The sequence below is a fragment of the Orycteropus afer genome, unplaced genomic scaffold, assembly GCF_000298275.1.
Source record: "Orycteropus afer afer isolate SDZICR_OR568_19922 unplaced genomic scaffold, OryAfe1.0 scaffold00199, whole genome shotgun sequence".
In the NCBI taxonomy this organism is placed as follows: domain Eukaryota; kingdom Metazoa; phylum Chordata; class Mammalia; order Tubulidentata; family Orycteropodidae; genus Orycteropus; species Orycteropus afer.
This window is the reverse complement of record NW_006921786.1, coordinates 6,022,076-6,042,232: the sequence shown is the minus strand read 5'-3', so window position 1 is coordinate 6,042,232 and position 20,157 is coordinate 6,022,076. Positions and strand designations below refer to the sequence as shown.

The window sequence follows — 20,157 nt, the reverse complement described above, 5'->3', positions numbered from 1 at the left end:
CAGCTTATGCACAGGGAGACAGCTCAGGGGGCAGGAGAGTATGGAGGGATGGACACTGGGAAGTGGTACTATGGGGAGGAAGTTGGAGGGGAGCTGTTGCATTGTGGTAAACTGTGGTCAATGACATGAGACAAAGTATATGTGAACTGCTGTATTGAGAGTAAATTTGCTCTGTAAATCTTCACCCAAATCACAAAAAAAAAAACAAAAAAAAAACTCACTGCCATTGAGTCAATCCTGACTCAGAGCAACCCCTACTTGGGTTTCCGAGGCAGTATTTCTATGGAAGTAGATTGCCCAGTCTTCCTTCTGAGGAATGGTGGTGAGTTTGAACTGCCAGCCTTCTGGTTAGCAGTCAAAAATGCCTTAGGCACTTTGCTACCACAGCTCCCATAACCTTGACAGACATGACCAAATGGCTCTCCAAATTGACATACAGACTCACCTTCTCACCAGTGTGTCTGGGAGTTCCCATTGCTCTATAACACTACCAACCTTTGGAATCAGTAGGTTATGTAATTTCTGCACAACCAGTGGATATAAATATCATCACATTCTGGTTCAATTTGCATTTCCTTGGTTAATGGTAAGACAGAGTAGCTTTCCATGTGTTTTGGGTCATTCAGGGCCTGTCTTCCATGAAGTTCGTATTAATATTCTTTGGCTATTTTATATGGAGATCCAGTTATTTGAATTTATTTGTAGGAGGTTTATATGCCTACTACACTTTATGTGTGAATGTACAGGTATGTGTTGGTTAACATCCTTTTGGATAATGTCTGACTGCATATATGGCTGGGGTCCCATAATGTGTTTTGGTTTTGTTTTTAAAAGAAAATAGCTTTCCTTTTATTACTTCCCCCTAATGGTCTTGGAGACTCCAAACTCAGAATCTTGCAGCACTAGACCATGGGTGCAATACAAGCAGGTGAGGCAGAGGACATGGCTCTGGGCACAGGCTCTCAAGCTTTGTTTAGCAGGCAGACAGGTGGTGGCAGTGGGGCTCAAGGTCCAGGCCGCTCCTGCTGCTCAGGCAGGTGGAATAGCAGGTGGGAATGGGTATGCTCTGCTTCCTCCTCACTCACTTTCTATCACTTCCTTCCCTCCACTGCCTTCTCAGCTGCTGCCCTTCTCAGCAGCTCTAGCAGCAGCAGCAGCAGCAGTAACAAGGAAAATTGGAAGTAGGCTCCCATAAGGTTTTAACATGGTGTCTGCACAACGTCTAAATCACATAACACCTATTTCACAAAACACAGACATTAACTGATGCATACCTGTATAATGGATGTATATAATTGTTTCGTATTCATTGCAAATATCAATTCTCAGGTGTAGTTTATCTTTGTATCTTCTTAACAGTCTTTAATCTGCTTCTTCTGGTACTTACTTCCATTACTTTTAATGCTTCTTCTTACTTTATCAATTTTAAGTATTGTCTACTGACTATCAACTACAAAAAATGAAAACTGAGCTACTGTTTCATTTTCCTCCCTTCATTTTTTATATCTGTAGATACTCAGTGTTTACTGTATTTTGACTCTATGCTTACTCAGAGCTAAGCCAGGTATGAACTATGATTACTGTTCTTCCTTGCACATTTATTTATTCCTCCTGGAGTTAAAAAGTGGAGCTCTGGTAGCATAGTGCCTAAGGCATTTGACTGCTAACCAGAAGGCTGACAGTTGGGCAATCTACTTCCATAGTCATACCGCCTTTGTAACCTAAGGAGGGGTCGTTATGAGTCAGTTCGACTAGAAGGCAGTGAGTTCGGTTTTTTTGTTTTGTTTTGTTTTGTAGTTAAAAATTACTCTGTTGTGGTTTGCTGGTCTCTCTGCCAGTTTTCTAATCTGTCTCTCAATCTAATCTTTTTCTCTGTCTCACTGAACCACCCTTGATGTGAATAAATTTCATATTCTTAGAAAACTCTCCCAGACCTGTGCAAATCTGGGTTGTTTATCCGCTACTCCAGGTACAGCTGTCCTCCTGGAATCTTCCTTCACCATCTCCTAGGACTCACACACCCTTTGTCCTTTGTTGGATCTCCTGCTTACTGGATGCTGTGTCAAGATCTTTCTTGATTACTTTTTCATTATGTAACACATCTTGCATTTAGTTTGCTAATAAAGAGTTTGTGTGAAATCAAATTTTTGCTACCTTACATGTAACATTCTCTTCTATCTCACAGTGACTGACAGTTAGGCAGGACATTGACTGCTATAATGAATGTCATTTTCCTCCAAAATTTTGCAGGCACTGTCCAATAATTTTCTAATTCCTGGAAAGTTTGGAAGTATTCTTATTTCTAATCCTTTGTATGTGGTCATTTTTCCATCAGAAAGTTGTAGAATTTCTTATTTGTCATCAGTATTTATGATAGTGAGCTGTGGATTGTTGTTGTTGTTGTTTGCCATCGAGTCAGACCCGACTCATAGCGACCCCTCCTTGGGTTTCTGAGGCAGTATCACTATGGAAGTAGATTGCCCAACCTTCCTTCCGAGGAGTGGCTGGTGAGTTTGAACCACCAGCCTTCTGGTTAGCAGTCAAGTGCCTTAGGCACTATGCTTACCAGAGCTGTGGATTAGGGTTATTTTTATCTATTGCTTTGGGTGCCCAATGGTCCCTTTCAGTGTAAGTGCATGTCTTTCAGTTCTTGAAAGTTCTTTTGGATTTATTTTTATTTTTCCTCTACTTTTTAAAGAACTTCCAGTATTTAAGCATAGGATTTTCCTGATTGGTTGTTTAATTTTCTAACTTTTCTATTTTCCATCTGTTTTTTTGCTCTCTTTTCTGGATGATTTCTTCAACTTTATCTTTTAAACCTATTGATATTTTCATATCTTCTGTCATTTTTTTTTTCAACAAGCTTGTTTTAATCTCCGAATGTTTCTTTCCTATGAATATTTATTAATATCATGTTCTATCATGTATGGATTATCATCACTTGAAAATATTTGATAGTTTTTTTTTTTTTCTTCTTCAATTCTTTCCTCACCCACATAATCTCCAGTTCTTCCAAAGTTGAATAATTTCCAGATTGTTTTGGTCTCTACGTTTCATGTTAGAGTCTTTTCCTTAGGTGTCTGGTGATCTTATGTGCCTGTTTATTTTTAAGAGCAAAGATAAAAAGCTCTGTGTTTTTGAGTAAAGTTTGTTAACTATGAGTTTCTTCATAGTATGATTTGGCTAGGCCATTGATTGGAGAACTGCCCTCATTCCAATGGATCTTTAGGTCATTCTTAAGCTGGTCAAGACTTCCCAGAGAAAGCTTTTCTAACTTCCTGCAGAAAGGGTAATAGCTGGTGGCATGAGTGGGAGAAGAGGGCTGAGGAGACTCAGTATCCTGTATAATTCACTTCATCCTCTACTTTACTAAATGGTACCCTTGCAATTTACTATAGCTGATGTCCCTCCATCTAGAGACACTTTCTTTTACCCCTCCAAAGAATAAGTCTCTAGACTGCTGGTGTGATACAGGTTGGGGTAGTGAAAGAGTCCCAGATACGTGGCAACAGGAGGGGGGCTTAGTGATCCAAGTGCTACACTTCAACAGCTTTCAACCTTTATTCATTATTTGAATCAACAAGCCCATTCCCAAAGACCTACTATTCCACAGATACCTGGTGCCACCAGTTTCTGAGCCTTGTAGTTATGTAATCATGTCATGGTGTAAATTATTTTGGATCCCAGCATATCCCACTCTTGGCTTAGGATTCAAATTTCTGGGACTTGATAAAGCAGTTACCAATTATTCCTATGCTTTACAGCTCACAAAATGTTGCTGCTGTCTTTTTTTTTTTTTCCCCCCAGCCACTATGGGTTTGTCTTTCAGAAAACAAAAAAAAAAATCCTTTATTGTAGTTTTCATGGATTATGGAAGGGAAAAAAATTGATGTATATGTTCAATCTCTAACTGGAAGTCCTCCGTCCCTTTAATTTCAAACTTGCTAGGTCATTATGTTTAAGATATCTTTTGGAAAAAGCATAAAAGTGGATTTTTATTTTTATTCACTTGAAATTTTCTACATTTTAAACAGTTGAGCTTATTCCACTTAGATTTCTTATGATTATAGACATCTAAGTAGAAAGTGCTATTCATTTTCTATCACATTTTTTATTTGCTTACTATTTTCTCATGTGGAAGCTCTGGTGGCATAGTGCCTAAGGCATTTGAATGTGTTTAACCAGAAGGTTGACAGTTCAAATCCACCACCCACTCCTTGGAATGAAGACCAGGCAATCCTTTTATTTTTTCTCTCATTTATTTTCCTTTGAACTCCTTTACTAGTTTGGAAATTATGTATCCTATTTCTATTCTTTATGTAATTAGTCTTATTTTTCTAACATTTACATTTGACTTTAAATTTCAATATAGTATCTTTATCTTTGTTTCAAACAATAAAAGCATTTGCAATAAGATTTCACTCTCCAATACTATGTTATTATTGACTAGTATTTAGTTTCCCTTTGCTTTTAAACCACCCAAAGTCATAACTACTATATTATTATTTTCTTTAAATCAATGCTTATTTATATTGCTTTACGAATTCACTAACTTTTTATTCTGTCTTCTTACTTGCATTTCACTCCTTTCTTCTAGATATGTTGGTAGTCCCTGACTTAACCACGTATTTGAGTTATAATGAATCCCACTTACAGCTGTTCTCTTTTTTTCTTTTGGTACATCTTATGGGATCTCTGGGGGAGTAGTGCCTAAAGCATTTGACTATTAACCAGAAGGCTGGCAATTCAAATCCACCAACTACTCCTGGAAAAGAAGATTGGGCAATCTACTTCCATAGAGATACCACCTCAGAAACCCAAGGAGGGGTCGCTATGAGTCAAATAAACTTGATGACAGTGAGCTTGGTTTTTTTGGTTTATGGCTAGCCATATGCATATGTACCACATACGATATTGCAGTGCATAATTTGCTCATTCTCATGCCAACCTCCAAAGACAAATAAATATCAAATTTATAAAGATGTTCCTGTTGTTATTGCTGTTGTTGTTATTGTTGTTAGGTGTGGTCGAGTCGGTTCCAACACACAGGGACCTTATTACAACAGAACGAAACACTGTCCTATCCTAGTGCCATCCTCACAGTTGTTGCTATGTTTGAGCCCATTATTGCAGCCACTGTGTGAGCCATCTCAGTGAAGGCCTTCCTTTTTCTCACTTACCCTCTACTTTACCAAGCATGATGTCCTTCGCCAGGGACTGGTCCTTCCTGATAACAAGTCCAAAGTATATGAGACAAAGTCTGGCCATCCTCACTTCTAAGGATCCTGAATTCTGGCTGTCCTCTCTCCAGGACAGATTTGTTTGTTCTTCTGGCATGCAGTCCATGGTATATTCAATATTTTCTGCCTAAGCCACAATTTTAAATGCATCAATTCTTCTTTGGTCTTCCTTATTCATTATCCAACTTTCACATACATATGAGGCAACTGAAAATACCATGGGTTGAGTCAGGCATATCTTTGTCTTCCAAATGATATCTTTGCTATTTAACACTTTAAAGTGTTCTTTTACAGTAGATTTGCCCGATGCAATGTGTCATTCGATCTTTTGATTGCTGCTTCCATGGGCATTGACTATGGATCCAAGTAAAACGAAATCCTTGACAACTTCAATGTTTTCTCTGCTTATCATGGTATTGTCTATTGGTCCAAGTTGTAAGAATTTTGCTTTCTTTATGTGAGATGTAAGCCATACTGAAGGCTGTAGTCTTTGATTTTTATCAGTTAAGTGCTTCAAGTCCTCTTCACTTTCAGAAAGCAAGGCTGTATCATCTGCATATCTCAGGCTATTAATGAGACTTCCTCCAATATTAACGCCACATTCTTTTTCACATAATTCACTTTCTCAGATTATTTGCTCTATATGCAGATTAAATAAGTACGATGAAAGGATACAGCCCTGACAAACTTTTCTTAATTTTAAACCATGCAGCATCCCCTTGTTCTATTGAACAACTGCCTCTTGGTCTATATGCAGAGCCCACATGAGTACAATTAAGTGTTCTGGAATTCCTATACTTTGCAATGTATCCATAATTTGTTATGATCCACAAAGTCAAATCCTTTTGCATGGTCAATAAAACACAAGTAAATATTTTTCTGGTATTCTCTGATTTCAGCCACGATCCATCTGATATTAACAATGATATCTCTAGTTCCATGTCCTCTTCTGCAAATAAAGATCAGCTTTATAATGGTACTTAGAATAAAAGGCAATAATAATAGAAACTAAATATATATATATATATGAGGTATTTAACTTACATGGAGTTGTCAGAATGGAAATCTATCATAAGTCAGGGACTATCTATAACCTAGTTCACATGATCTTAACTAGTTCTTTCAGTGATGTGGGGTAAAGGATCTAGTTTTACCTTAAGTAAAGTGGCCTTCATCCTTTCCTCATGAGAAATAAACCTTGGAGTAACTGAAGTACTTTGGTCTGAGACTTCTAGGCCATACTGGAGTATCTGTGATGGTTTCTAGGGACTGACCAGACCAGAAAAGACTCACCTGGGAGGCTAATATCAACTAGCCCCAGGAGCCACAGTTTAACCTACTGCGCAGGACTGGCCAGTAAAAGCTTGAACATTAATGCTTAAAAAACTTCCTGGTTGGCAAATGGAGTGTGACATGCCCTCTCTGAAACACAATAGCTCCACATTGGCAACCTTCCCAGACCTCACTCCTGCATCTCTTCCATATCATAATCCTGATTTATATCCTTTTACTATAAAAAAACTGGGAACCATAAGCATATCTTCTGTGAGCTCTTTGTGTCGTTCCACAGAATTAATGAACCAAAGGACAGTGTCTTAAGTTGTAAGCCCTGACCTAGCCACAGGTGAATAGGGACAAAGAGCAAGAAAATGTGGCCAGCCAGTGTCAGAAATGATGAACTGGGAAAGTGGGGACATAATTTATCTCCGCCTTCTGGGAACTGGCTTTATGCTTCATCCATGAAGCTATCATTGTTAGAATATGCAAGTGTAAATTTTCTAAATCTTTGCCTGAAAATATCTTTATTTACCCCTTATTCTTAAATAATTTAACTTATCACATAATTCTAGGTTTCTTACATGTTCACTCAATACTGTGCATGGATGTCTCAATTATTTCTTGGCATTTATTTTTGCTGAGCAATAGCTTGATTTCCATCTAATTTCTCTTGTATACATAATCTTTTTCTCTGGTTGCTTCTAGATTTTTCTCTTTATTGTTAACAATCTGCAGTTTTACTGAAATATATCCAAGGATGGATTTCTTTATGTTTATCTCAAAAAGGATATTTTTGTGCTTACTAAATTGAAATGCATGTTTTTCTTCAAATATGGAAAAAAAATATTCAAACATAATCTCCCCTTCTCTCTGTTTTCTTGTTCATGAACTCCTTTCAAACTCCTCATTCTAGCATTCATCATTCATGTCTCTTAATGTAATAATGTCTACAACCTTATCTCTTGGGCTTCATTCTATCATTCCAGGTGGTGACTTCAAACCTGTCTCAACTCTACCAATTCTCTTTTTGTATGTAATCTCCAGTTTATCTAATTTAAGTTTTTAAGTTATGATAAATATCATTTTAATTTTAAAAAGCTCCATTTGGAAGTCCTGATGCATGTTATCACATGATGAACCTTGAAAACATTATACTGAGTGAAATCAGTCACAAAACAACAATGTGTCATCTCATTTATACAAAATATCTAGAATAGGCAAATGTATAGAGAGCAAAGTTTATCAGTGGTTCCTAAGGGCAGGCTGGAGGGAGAAGAAAAGGGCTACTCTGCTTAGGGAGTACTGAAAGTCTGTTAAGGGTGAAGGAAAAATTTGAAAATAGGTAATGGTGATGGTTGAATGACATGACAAACAAAATTAATGCCACTGAATTGTACACGTGAAAAATGTTGAAATGGCAAATGTTTTGTTAAATATATATTTACCACTATTTTTTTAAAAAAAGTTCTCTTTGGTTTATCTTCAATTCTGACTATTCTTTTGAATATTGTTTGATTCTTTTGCTAAGGATTTTTTTACCGTTAATTTTTTAAATTTTAAACATCTTATTTTATATTTTCCTTCCTATTGTATTATTATTTTTAGTTCTTAAGGTACTAATTCTCTTAATAATGGTATCTGCTAACTCTCCCTCATAATAATTCTATTTTTAGTTTGTTTCACTGTGAGCTCAATACCAGCACAGGTTGTTCTCCTGGGATGGAGAGGTTTCATATTTGCTTCTGGTGGAGCTTGAGGGATTTTAATTGTCCCTCCTTCACAGTTTTATGTTAATTTTTCCACTGTGCAGTTGCCCTCTGCACAGACAATATAACTTTGGAGATAGCCTTTGGATTTCTCAAAAATAAACTTTTCTTTTTCTCTACCCTAGTACTCAAGCTGACTTCAGGTGACCTCAGTGCTTCCCTAAGGAGTTCTAGCCCTCTTTTTTACATATGGGGATGTATATGAATTTGGTAAAAGCACACATACAGTGTTACCTTACCCAAGAAGTGTGTCATCTCCCAGGATAGCTGACCCTTCCATCAAGCACTGAGCCAATGTCGTCAGAGGCAATTTTTTCTGAAAAAGGAAACAAGCGTTATAATAAAAACTATCTTCATCAGTAACCTGAATGATCTAACGTAGCAAAAATCCAAACACGTGACCAAATATTAGTTACTAGCCAGAATAAGTTTACTGAAATATGTTCAAAAACTGAAAATTCACAATATACAATGAGTTAGACTCAGAAATGTTGAAATTCAAAAAAATTAAATTTGCCAGTTTGAAAAATAAACATGAAGTTTACATGCTGCATTTTAAAATGAAGTAGGACAGGAAGAAATAAAAGAGAGAACACTTCAAGATTATGTTAATATAAAGATTTGAGCAATGATTCATAATTTCAGAAAACTCTCCTGAGGAAGGTATTGCTCTTGTTATTAGTTTTCATTAAATTGTCCTAATCTCATGGTGACCCCATGTACAACAGAATGAAACACTGCCTGGTCCTGTGCCACCTTCATGGGTGTTTGTATGTTTGAGTCCATTGTGGCCGTCACTGTGTATTTTAAGTGCCTTTCAACCTAGGGGGCTCATTTTTTTTTTTTTTTAACTGTGATTTGGGTGATAGTTTATAGAGCAAATTCATTTTCCATAAAACAGTTCATAACATTTTGTTTCACGACATTGACTATAATCCCATAATGTAATAATAGCTCTCTTCCCACTTCCTCTCTGTTGTCACCTTCTCCCTGTGTCCTTCTTTCCTATGCATTCCTGCCCCTTGAGCTATCTCCCTGTACAAGTACTGTCCTTCTGATCTCCGATGATTGACTGTTCTAAGGAGTGTACCCACCTGGTGTAAACGTTTACCTTACATACCTGTCTATTGTTTGGCTGGAAGCCCCTAGAAGTGAGTTCAATCCCAGGCCTGAAGGGTGCCTAGTGGCCATAGTCTTGGGAGTCATCAGCCTCTATCAGACCAGTAATCCTTGACTTTTTTATGATTTTTAGTTTTTTTCTACATCTCCCCCTACACACATACACACACTCAGGTGGCTCATCTTCCACCACTGTTGTTATTGTTGTTAGGTGTCATAGAGTCAGTGCTGACTCATAGTAACCCTATGTACAACAGAACAAAATACTGCCCGGTCCTGTGCCAGCCTCACAATCCTTGCTATACCTAAGCCCATCACCGCAGCCACTGTGTCATTCCATCTCATTGAGGGTCTTCCCCTTTTTAGCTGACCCTCCACTTTACCAAGCATGATATCTTTCCCCAGGGAAAGGTCCCTTCTGATAAACATGACCAAAGTAGGTGAGATGAAATCTGGCCATTCTCGCTTCCAAAGAACATTCTAGCTGCACTTTTCCAGGACAGATTTGTTTGTTCTTCTGGCAGTACATGGTACTGTATTCTTTGCCATCACCACAAGTCAAAAGCATCAATTCTTCTTTGGTCTTCCTCCTTCACCATCCAGTTTTCAGATGCATATGAGGCAACTGAAAATACCATGGCTTGGGTTAGGCACACCTTAGACTTTAGAGTGATATCTTTGTTCTTCGAAACTTCAAAGAGGTCTTTTGCAGCAGATTTGCCCAACGCAATATGACATCTGATTTCAGCCCATGGGTGTTGACTGTGGATCCGAGTAAAATGAAATCTTTGACAGCTTCAATATTTTTTCCATTAATTGTGATGTTCCTTATTGGTCCAGTTGTCAGGATTTTCATTTTCTCTATGTTGAAATGTAATCCACACTGCAGAATGTAGTCTTTGATCTTCATCAGTAAGTGCTTTTAGTCATCTTCACTTTCAGGAGGCAAGGTTGTGTCCAGCACTATATCAAACAATATTCTGTTGTGATCCATAGGGTTTTCATTGGTTGATTTTCAGAAGTAGATCAACAGGCCTTTCTTCCAGCCCCACTTAAACCTGACTACCACCTGGTATTTAAAATACTGGTGTCATAACTTCCATCATCACAGCAACACACAAGCCATCACAGTACAAATAATTAACATACAAGTGGTAGAAGAAGGATATTAGTTCTATTTTATAAGTAAGGAACTTTATAGTCAAGAAAGCAAGAAAAGCATTCATACAAAATCATACTGCCAAAGAAGGATAACATCAAAAGAAAGGCACAATCTGTAACAGGAGTGTAGCATGGCCCATGAGTGCAATAGATGCTTACCCTCCTGGAGCAGGACCATCAGTTCCATCCTCACTAAGTATCGATGTGCTCTCTCCTTACTGACAGACCAGCCAGCATACACAGACAGCAGGACAAAAACAACCAGGTTAAAACTGCTAGCATGTCCTTGTACCTTCAGGTCCTCATGGCTAGATATTCCTCACGTGAAAAGCTACTGAATTACACAAAGCTTAGAACCTCCTGGTTTTACTACATAGAGGATCTCAGCCATAATTTACCCATCCAGTATTTACAGACTGTCTACCCAGGTACCACACCAATTTAGCAACACTAAACATAGTTGGAAGTGCTGTGAACAAGAACAAGATAATGGCTAGTGTGTGGCAGCAGTGGGATAAGGGTCAGTGGAAGAGAAGGGCTCTCAGAGGAGTGGCCTTTAAAGTGAGACTAGAAATCAAAGCAAGATATAGCCATGCCTCAAGATCTGGAGAGAGCAACCCAGGCAGAGGATACTGCAAGGACAAAGGCCTAAAGTGGAGCCTAGTATCAAGAGGCCCATGGAGGCCAGTGTCCCTGGAGCACAGGAAGAGTGACAAAAGGGTAGAGGTAAGATCAGGTAGGGCCTTATCAGCCTGAGGCAGACACTGGGGTTTTATTCTAAGGGCATCTGGGAACCCTTGGAGGGGTTGTTTAAGGACAAAAGCATGGGAAGATAAAAATTAAATCACTCTGTAAACCAACATTCATTGTAGCATTATTCACAATAACCAAAAAGTGGAAACAGTTCAAGTTTCCATTAACAGACAAATGGATGAACAAAATGTGGTGGGTACATAAAATGGAATATTATTTACCCACAAGAGAAACAAAGTTCTGATCCATGCTTCAACATGGATAAACCTTGACAATGTTATGCTAAGTGAGGTAAGTCATACACAAAAGGACAAATACTGTATGAAATACCTAGAATAGATAAATGGACAAACATAGAAAATAGATTAGTAGTTTACTAGAGGCTAGGAGAAAGGAGAAATAGAAAACTATTGCTTACTGGGTACAGCATTTCTGTTTGATTTGATTAAAAAGTTATGCAAATAGATAGTGGTGATGATTATACAACATGGTGAATATATAAATGCCACATATTACACACCTACAATCACTAAAATGACAAATTGTATGTATGGATATATTAAAAAAAAAAAAAAAAAAAGTGTGTGAGGGAGGTGTGTTTGACATCCTCTAACTTCACAAGGGGTAAAGTTAAAGATAAACACCAGCAGCCCAAGACTAATTCCTATGAGGCAGAGGTCAGACATACTGCCAACCTCAAACCCTTTTTGCTAATTCTGACACCAACCATCCCTCCCATGGCACTCTCTTCTTCTCTGCTGGGTTCAATAATTCACTGCAATGGCCACACAGAACTCACAGACAATACAGATGATTATGCTGTTTATTAGGAAAGAAACAGGATACAATTCAGGATCAGAAGCAACTCAGGATAATTGCTTTAATGAGGACAGCTTCTTCCCAGCCATGCTACAGGTACTCTTCCCTCTGCCCTCAGCTTATGCCCTGCTTGAGTAAGTATTGCAAAGTTCTTTTAGCTCTGCCATTAGGTGCCCAAAGAGGCACCTACTCTGTCAGCAAGCCTCCTGCCCAAAAGCACTCAGCTTTCTCATTCCATGGGCCAGAAAGCCCACTGCTTGGTCTCAGGCTGGTCTCCTGGTTCTGCTGCTTCTGCTGCTTTGGTTTCTCTGCCTCCATCTTTTGCCACCTCAGCAGACTGATACATCTCTCTCTCTCTCTCTCTCTCTCTTTCACTCTCTCAGATTGATGGAGCTCAGGGCCAACGGAAGTGCTCCTCTCCTTGATCTTCTTTCTTGATGGTAGTAACATTTCTCCCTGCCCACTCTACCTCTCAGATGGCTCATTTTAAGCCTTGTGGAATGGCAACACTGACCAATTCCCAGGTTATGGTTCCATACACATTATTTGCATGGTCCCAAACCTACAAGTGTGTCATGTATTTTATTTACATTATTAGCAAGTTATCCAATCCCCTTGGTGGGCCACAAACATATTTATATTTGCATAGTCAACTGGTGGGAGTCACAAAGACTGTGCCTAGAAGAGCCATATTAAGTAATTCACTGCATCACATATATACATTTTGTCAAAATTAAAAAAGCAATAGCAAAATGATCCCCAAGTAAAATAAAGAAAAATTAAATCACTCAATCCTGAGACAACTGATGACTTAAAGGGGGATCAAGAAGGATCAGGTTGGAGATTTATTGCCCACTAGATTTTAAAAATCTGGTCTGAGTATCCCTAGATGATATGGGCTTTTGTGACCTATCTCCAACGAAGACCTTGGGAGAAAGATCAAACTCCAAGGCTGACATGGATGTTCATAAGGCTTTCAAGGTAAGCCAAGGTGTAGAGAGCCTAAGACACCTGTGTTATCAGACAAGACCTTCAATGAAACTAAAATATATTTCCCTCCCTGCCTTTCAGCATGCTGATTCTATTGAGGTCAAATGTCTTTACTCAGGAGATAAACAAATACCCCACAATGTCAAATTACACAGGACACTATCTATGTTATAAACTAGACCAAGCAACTCAGTATTAACACATCCAAATTTAAACACCACTTTCTAGTTACCCAGCAAAACTATTAGATGCATGTTTCCAGACACTTAATTAAAGGCACAGGAAAAAATATCTTAGGGGGCATATACCCCTAACCTACCTTATACAAAAAGTTATTTTAAGCACATTTTAGAAAATTGCCTAAAGTGGTTTTAATTTGGAAAAAAAAAAAGGAGTTGAACAGGCATAATATTTCTGTTGGGAAGGTCCCACAGAGTACATAGGTTAAGGAACTGACTTTCAATATGGATGACTCTCTCTCTCTCTCTGCCAAAGACATCTGAAGGACTCCCTGTTTGCACAAATCGTTAGGTGTTTACCTACCAACTAAAAGGCTGGCAGTTCACACCTACCCAGAAACTTCTCAGAAGAAAGGTCTGGCAATCTACTTCTGAAAGGTCACAGCCCTGAAAACTCTATGGTGTGAATTTCTAATTTGACACACATAGGGTCACCATGAGTCGAAGTCAACTCAATGGCAAATGGTCCCCCACTTCCATGCTTTTTGTTGTTGTTGTTGTTGTTGTTAGGTGCCCTCGAGTTGGCTCCAACTCATAGCAACCTTATATACAACAGAACGAAGTATTGCCCAATCCTGTGCCAGCCTCTCAATCCTTGCTATACTTGAGCCCATTGTTGTAGCCACTGTGTCAATCCATATCATTAAGGGCCTTCCCCTTATTGCTGACCCTCCACTTTACCAAGCATGATATCCTTCTCCAGGGAATGGTCCCTTCTGAGAACATGACCAAAGTAAATGAGACAAAGTCTGGCCATTCTCACTTCCAAGGAGCATTCTGGCTGGACTTCCTCCAGGACAGATTTGTTAGTTCTTTTGGCAGTCCATGATATTTTCAGTATTATTCACCAACACCACAAATCAAAAACATCAACTCTTCTTTGGCCTTCCTTGTTCACTGTCCAGCTCTCACATGCATATGAGGCAATTGAAAATGCTATAGCTCGGGTTAGGCACATCTTAGTCTTCAAGGAGACATCTTTGCTCTTCAGCACTTTAAAGAGGTCTTTTGTAACAGATTTGCCTAGTACAATAGGTCATCTGATGTCTTGACTGCTACTTCCATGGACTGTGGAACCAAGTAATATGAAATCTTTAACAACTTCCATCTTTTCTCCATTTATTGTGATGCTGCTTATTGGTCCAGTTGTGAGGATTTTTGTTTTCTTTATATTGTATAATCCATATTGCAGACTATAGTCTTTAATCTTCATCAGTAAGTGCTTCAAATCATCCTCAATTTCAGCAAGCAAAGTTGTGTCATCTGTGTATTGCAGGCTGTTAATGAGTCTTCCTCCAATCCTGATGCTGTGTTCTTCTTCATATAGCCTAGCTTCTCAAATTATTTATTCAGCATACAGACTGAATAAGTATGGTGAAAGGATACAACACTGATGCACTCCCTTTCTGATTTTAAACCATGTGGTATCATCTTGTTCTTTTCGAACGACAATCCTTCTCCAGCAATCTGTCCTTCCTGATGACACAGGTACAGGTTCCTCATGAGCACAATTAAGTGTTCTAGAATTCCCATTCTTCTCAATGTTATCCACAATTTGTTATGATGCACACAACCAAATGTTTTTGCATAGTCAATAAGACACAAGAAAACATCTTTCTGGTGTTCTTTGCGTTTAGCCAAGATCTACCCGACATCAGCAATGATATCCCTTGTTCAACATCCTCTTCTGAATCCAGCTTACATTTCAGGAAGTTCTCTGTCAATATACTGCTGCACCCATTTTTCAATTATCTTCAGCAAGATTTTACTTGCATGTGATATTAATGATATTGTTTGATAATTTTCACATGCTGAGGGATCACCTTGCTTTGGAATGGGTACAAATATGGATCTTTTCCTGTCAGTTGGCCAGGTAGCTGTCTTTCAAATTTCTTGGCATAGACAAGTGAGTGCCTCCAGTGCAGCATCCATTTGTTGAAACATCTCATTGGGTATTTCGTCAATTCCTGGAGCCTTGTTCTTCACCAATTCCTTCAGTGCAGCTTCAAATTCTTCCTTTGATACCATTGGTTCTTGATCATGTCACCTCCTGAAATGGATGAACACTGACCCAATGCTTTTTGGTACAGTGACTATATATTCCTTCCATCTTCTTTTGATGTTTCCTGAATCATTCAATATTTTGCCCATAGAATGCTTCAATATTACAACTTGATTTTTTTCTTCAGTTCTTTCAGCTTGAGAAATACTGAGCATATCCTTCCCTTTTCATTTTCTATCTTCAGGTCTTTGCACATTTCATTATAATAATTGAATTTCTCTTTTAAATGCTTAGGGACAGTTAACAAAATTGAGATATTTTTGGTTGTCATAACATGCATGCTACCCTCATCTTGTGAGTAGAGGCCAAAGATGCTATTAAACATTTCACAGTGCATAAATATAACAAAGAATTACTGTTGTTGCCTCTGAGTTAGCTCACAACTCAGTGACCCCATGTATAAAAGAAGAAAACATTGCCTGGTCCTACAACATGATAATGATCACTGGTATGTCTGAGTCCATAGTTGTAACCAATGTGTCAATCCTTCTCACTGAGAGTTTCCCTCTCCTTTGCTTGCTCGCCATTTTACCAAACTTGATATTCTTCTCCAGAAATCAGTTCCTCCTGATGACACAGCCAAAGAAAGTGAACTGAAGTCTCACACAATATTTCTGTGATTCATAGGGTTTTTATTGGCTAATATTTGGAAGTAGATCAACAGGTCTTTCTTCCTAATTTATGTTAGTCTGGAAGCTCCACTGAAACCTGTCTACCACAGGTTACCCTGCTGTATTTGATATACAGTGGCTTAACTTCTAGCATCATAGCAACATGCAAGCCACCACAATACAACAAACTCATAGATAGGTAGTGGAAATAAAGAATAATCTGGCCCAAAATGTTAACAGTGCCAAGGCTGAGAAAATTTGACTGAAGGAAAGGTCCCCAGTTTGTAAATTCCTAAAATATTCCCATAACCAACCAGTGAAGATGCTCCACCCCAATGTTAGAGAACTGTGTTACTCATCAGCTCTTCTGAAAACTCTATGTTGGTTTGTGGTTAACATCCCATTCCCTGACCTGTGCTAAGGGTTTGAAAAACAAACAAACTAAGAACAGAAAGCCAGTTGCCACTAGGTCAATCTAATTCATGATAACCCCATGTAAGGAGCCTTGGATGGTACAAATGATTAAACACTAGGCTACTAACTTAAAGGTTGGAAGTTCAAATCCACAAGAGATGCCTCTGAAGAAAGGCCTGGGGTGATCTACTTCAGAAATGTCACAGTCACTCACCCTGCTTTTCTGAATTCTTCAAAATTTGACAAAGCAACAAGTTTAGAGAGACTCTTACCTTTAACAGACCAAAACCAAACCCCTTGCTGAGTCAATTCCAACTCATAGCGACCCTCACTGGGTTTCCAAGGCAGTAAATTTTGCAGAAGTAGATTGCCCCTTGTTCCTTCCACAGAGTGGCTGGTGGGTTTGAACTGCCAAACTCTTGGTTACCAGTCAAATGCTTAGGCACTGTGCCACTAGGGCTCCTTAGACAGACTAAAAGGAACTTCAAATAGCCCAAGAAAGGACATTCTTTTGGAGAAGCATTCTTCCTACTAGATGAGTGGAGTTTGTTCTAATGTCAAAAAAGATTAGTTCCATAAATTCTGTCAGTGACTTGAGCAGGAAGCAGTACTCATGGGTGACTAGATAAATGAATGTCAAGGTCAAGTCAAGAATAGCCATGGAGGAACATAAGGTTGATCAGGAGTCTTCGAGGGAGGACAGTGAGGAGATAATGTCTCTTCTGCATAATTCAGATGGGAAAATATCACTTGAAGAAGTATGGATGGAAGCACTCTGCTCTTGCACCAGGTAACCAAAGTCATTTTTCACCCATTTCTATTTACTTAATACTCTCATTTATTATTTTGAGATGCTTTTAGTGGCAAAGAGGGTAGCATTAAGAGACAAAGTATCATAGGGTAAGAGAATTATTACTAATTGGACTAATCTTTTTTCCATATTTCAGAAAACTTCACTCACCTACCAGTAAATATATTTTTCCAAAAAGATGTCAATTTTTGGGTTATTACAAGTTCCCTTTAGTCTAACAAGGAGAATAATCACTCTTTCATTCTCTATCAAATCTATCTATATAAAAGATGAATTGATTTTAGAGTAGAAAATATAAGGATATAGTATGAAAGTACTCAAGGATTTACAGCAAAAATCTCCCTCCAATACCTATTCCTCAGCTACCAATTTCCCCCACCACAAACATGACCATGACCACTTTTCTGGTATTTTCCTGTAAATATTCTAAGCAGAACCAATTATATGTACATATGTGTGTGTGTCCATGTACACATGTTAGCTGACTATATACACTACTCTGTGCCCTGTCTTCCTCGATTCATGTAATGATATATTTTCATGTCATTTCCTATTGTCACATACAGAGTTGACTCATAGTTGGTTTTTGTTTTGTTTTTAATGGCTACATAGCTTACTGAATAAAGATAAGAGAATTTATTTAAACAGGTTGTCTGCTACTGATGTAACTGTCACAAACTGGGGCTTATGCATTTGGGAGATGTGATGCCTCTCATAAAGGATGAAAGCACTCTAGGAGAGATGCTAAAGCTAATCTGAATGCTTCAATTCCAAGTGCTGACCTTGTGGTTAGCAGCCAAATGTCTTACCCACTATGCCACCATAACTCCTTGAGTCAGCACAGTACCCCTCACTGAAGGCCCCTCCTGGAAAATAGGCTGGCAGTTAGCATAAAACAATCTCACTCTACAATGAAGTCACCCTGTCATTCCATTTCCCCACACCCAGGGTTATTTCTAAGAAGCTCTAGTGGCGTAGTGCCTATGGCATTTGACTGCTAACCAGAAAGTTGGTAGTTCAAACCTACCAGGCACTCCACAGAAGGAAGACTGGGCAATCTACTTCCTTAAAGATACACCACCTCAGAAACCCAAAGGGGGTCACTGAGTCAGAATGGATTCAACAGCAAAGTATCTGAGTTTTTAAAAATATGATTTTGTTTTGTGTGCTTACAATTTGTTCTATATTGTTCTAGGTCAAAAGGTTAAAATTTAATAATTAAAATAATTTATTAGTATAATTTTAATGATTAAATTTTATCCTTTTGACCTAGAACAACAGTGAATATCTGGGAAGGGGCTTGGGTCTGATTTTAGTGAGACAGAGAGGGAACTATTCTATATCTTATCGATGGTAGTTACATTGCTGCATTTGTCAACTCATGTAAAAATGTGAATTTTACTGTATATAAATTGTACCTCAATAAACATGATGCTAAAAAACAAAGGCCATAGAACAGACGAAGTTAAGGGAGTGTAACCCACAACAGAGGAGGAATTATATTCACTTCTAAAGAAATTCTCTGAGATGAAGAAAAAAACCACTTAAGGGCTAGAAGATCTGGGCACTGTAATGCTCCCATCTAACCTAGTCCTGCCTAGGAGTGAGGTATCATATGCTCCCTTCCCTTACCTCTGCTCTCCTCCATTTCACCTTTAAGTATATTGAGTCCTAGAAAGATTAAATTTCCCAAAGATCTATAAAAGATGCTATTTTTTTTCCCCCTCACTGTCAAAGATCCACACTAAGTGAGCCAGCCCTAGGTAAGCTTTACCTGGACCAATGATTTTCTGGAAAAGGAGTCAATCAAACTTTTCTCTGACTGTAGAGTTCCAATATAAGCTTAACAATTAAAGGGAGACTTCTGATAAGATGGAGGAATAGGAGACAAGTGAAACAGACTCTCTTCAACAAAGAAAAGAAAAACCAGTTGACAGATACAGAAGATAATCCTGGAGCTTGAGCTCTGAAAGGAACTATACAGAAGTGGATTAGGCACCAACTAGTAGAAAAACCTGAACGAAAACACTGATTACAGAGACAGTCCGAGCAGCAGACTTTCAGCTACTCTGATGGGACCAACAGCCTGAATATTTCCATGTGGTGTTGGAACCTGAGAATTGACCTGAAGATCAGCCCTGGACACCAAGGGCTGCAGGCACAACTACACTAGTGGTCTAGGGCTAGGAAGGGAAACAACAAGAAGGGAGACAACCTGAGCTGTTGATTTTCTGCTGTCTGGAGGGTGCAGCCATTTTACGCAGCAGCCATATTTGATATTTAAAGTGACCGAGGGCACAACCATTTTGAATGTTTAGAAGCAGCGGCCATTTTGGAAATTTAAAGTGACTGAGGGTACAGCCATTTTGAATGTTTAGAAGCAGAGGCCATTTTGGGTATTTAAAGCAACTGAGGGTGCAGCCATTTTGAATGTTTACAAGTGGTGGCCATTTTGGATATTTAAATTACCAAAGGTGCACCCATTTGGAATGTTTAAAAGTGGTGGCCATTTTGGATATTTAAAGTATGTGAGGGGGCAGCCATTTTGGATACATAAAGTGACCGAGGGCACAGCCACCACTTTGAATGTTTACAAGCAGTGGCCATTTTGGATATTTAAAGTGACTAAGGGCACAGTTAAATATTGAGACTATCAAGCTGCTACAATAAGTACTTGAGAGAATTAGAAAAGAAGAGTGTAGGAAAGGCTCCTGCCTACTGGTATGTTCTGTTTAATAGGAAAGATTTACTTTTAAATGCATGCAACTTAAAACACACACACACATACAAATTCAAACCTAAACGTTTTATAATCAGAGCTAAAATGACTGAACTAAGCACTGTCGTTTTCCTCTTGGCCTCTTCCTCTATTGCATCTCTCTCCTATGGTTTCT

General features: G+C 38.6%; 1 protein-coding gene across 1 annotated transcript in view; it reads right to left on the bottom strand.

Annotated features, from left to right (window-relative positions):
- Nucleotides 1-20,157, bottom strand: part of ARHGAP44 (Rho GTPase activating protein 44) — a 294,933-nt gene that overhangs the window by 179,384 nt on the left and 95,392 nt on the right. Inside the window, exon 4 of the mRNA XM_042781948.1 lies at nucleotides 8,524-8,600. Within this exon, the coding sequence (XP_042637882.1) occupies nucleotides 8,524-8,600 (77 nt within the window). The remainder of the gene's footprint in view (nucleotides 1-8,523; nucleotides 8,601-20,157) is intronic.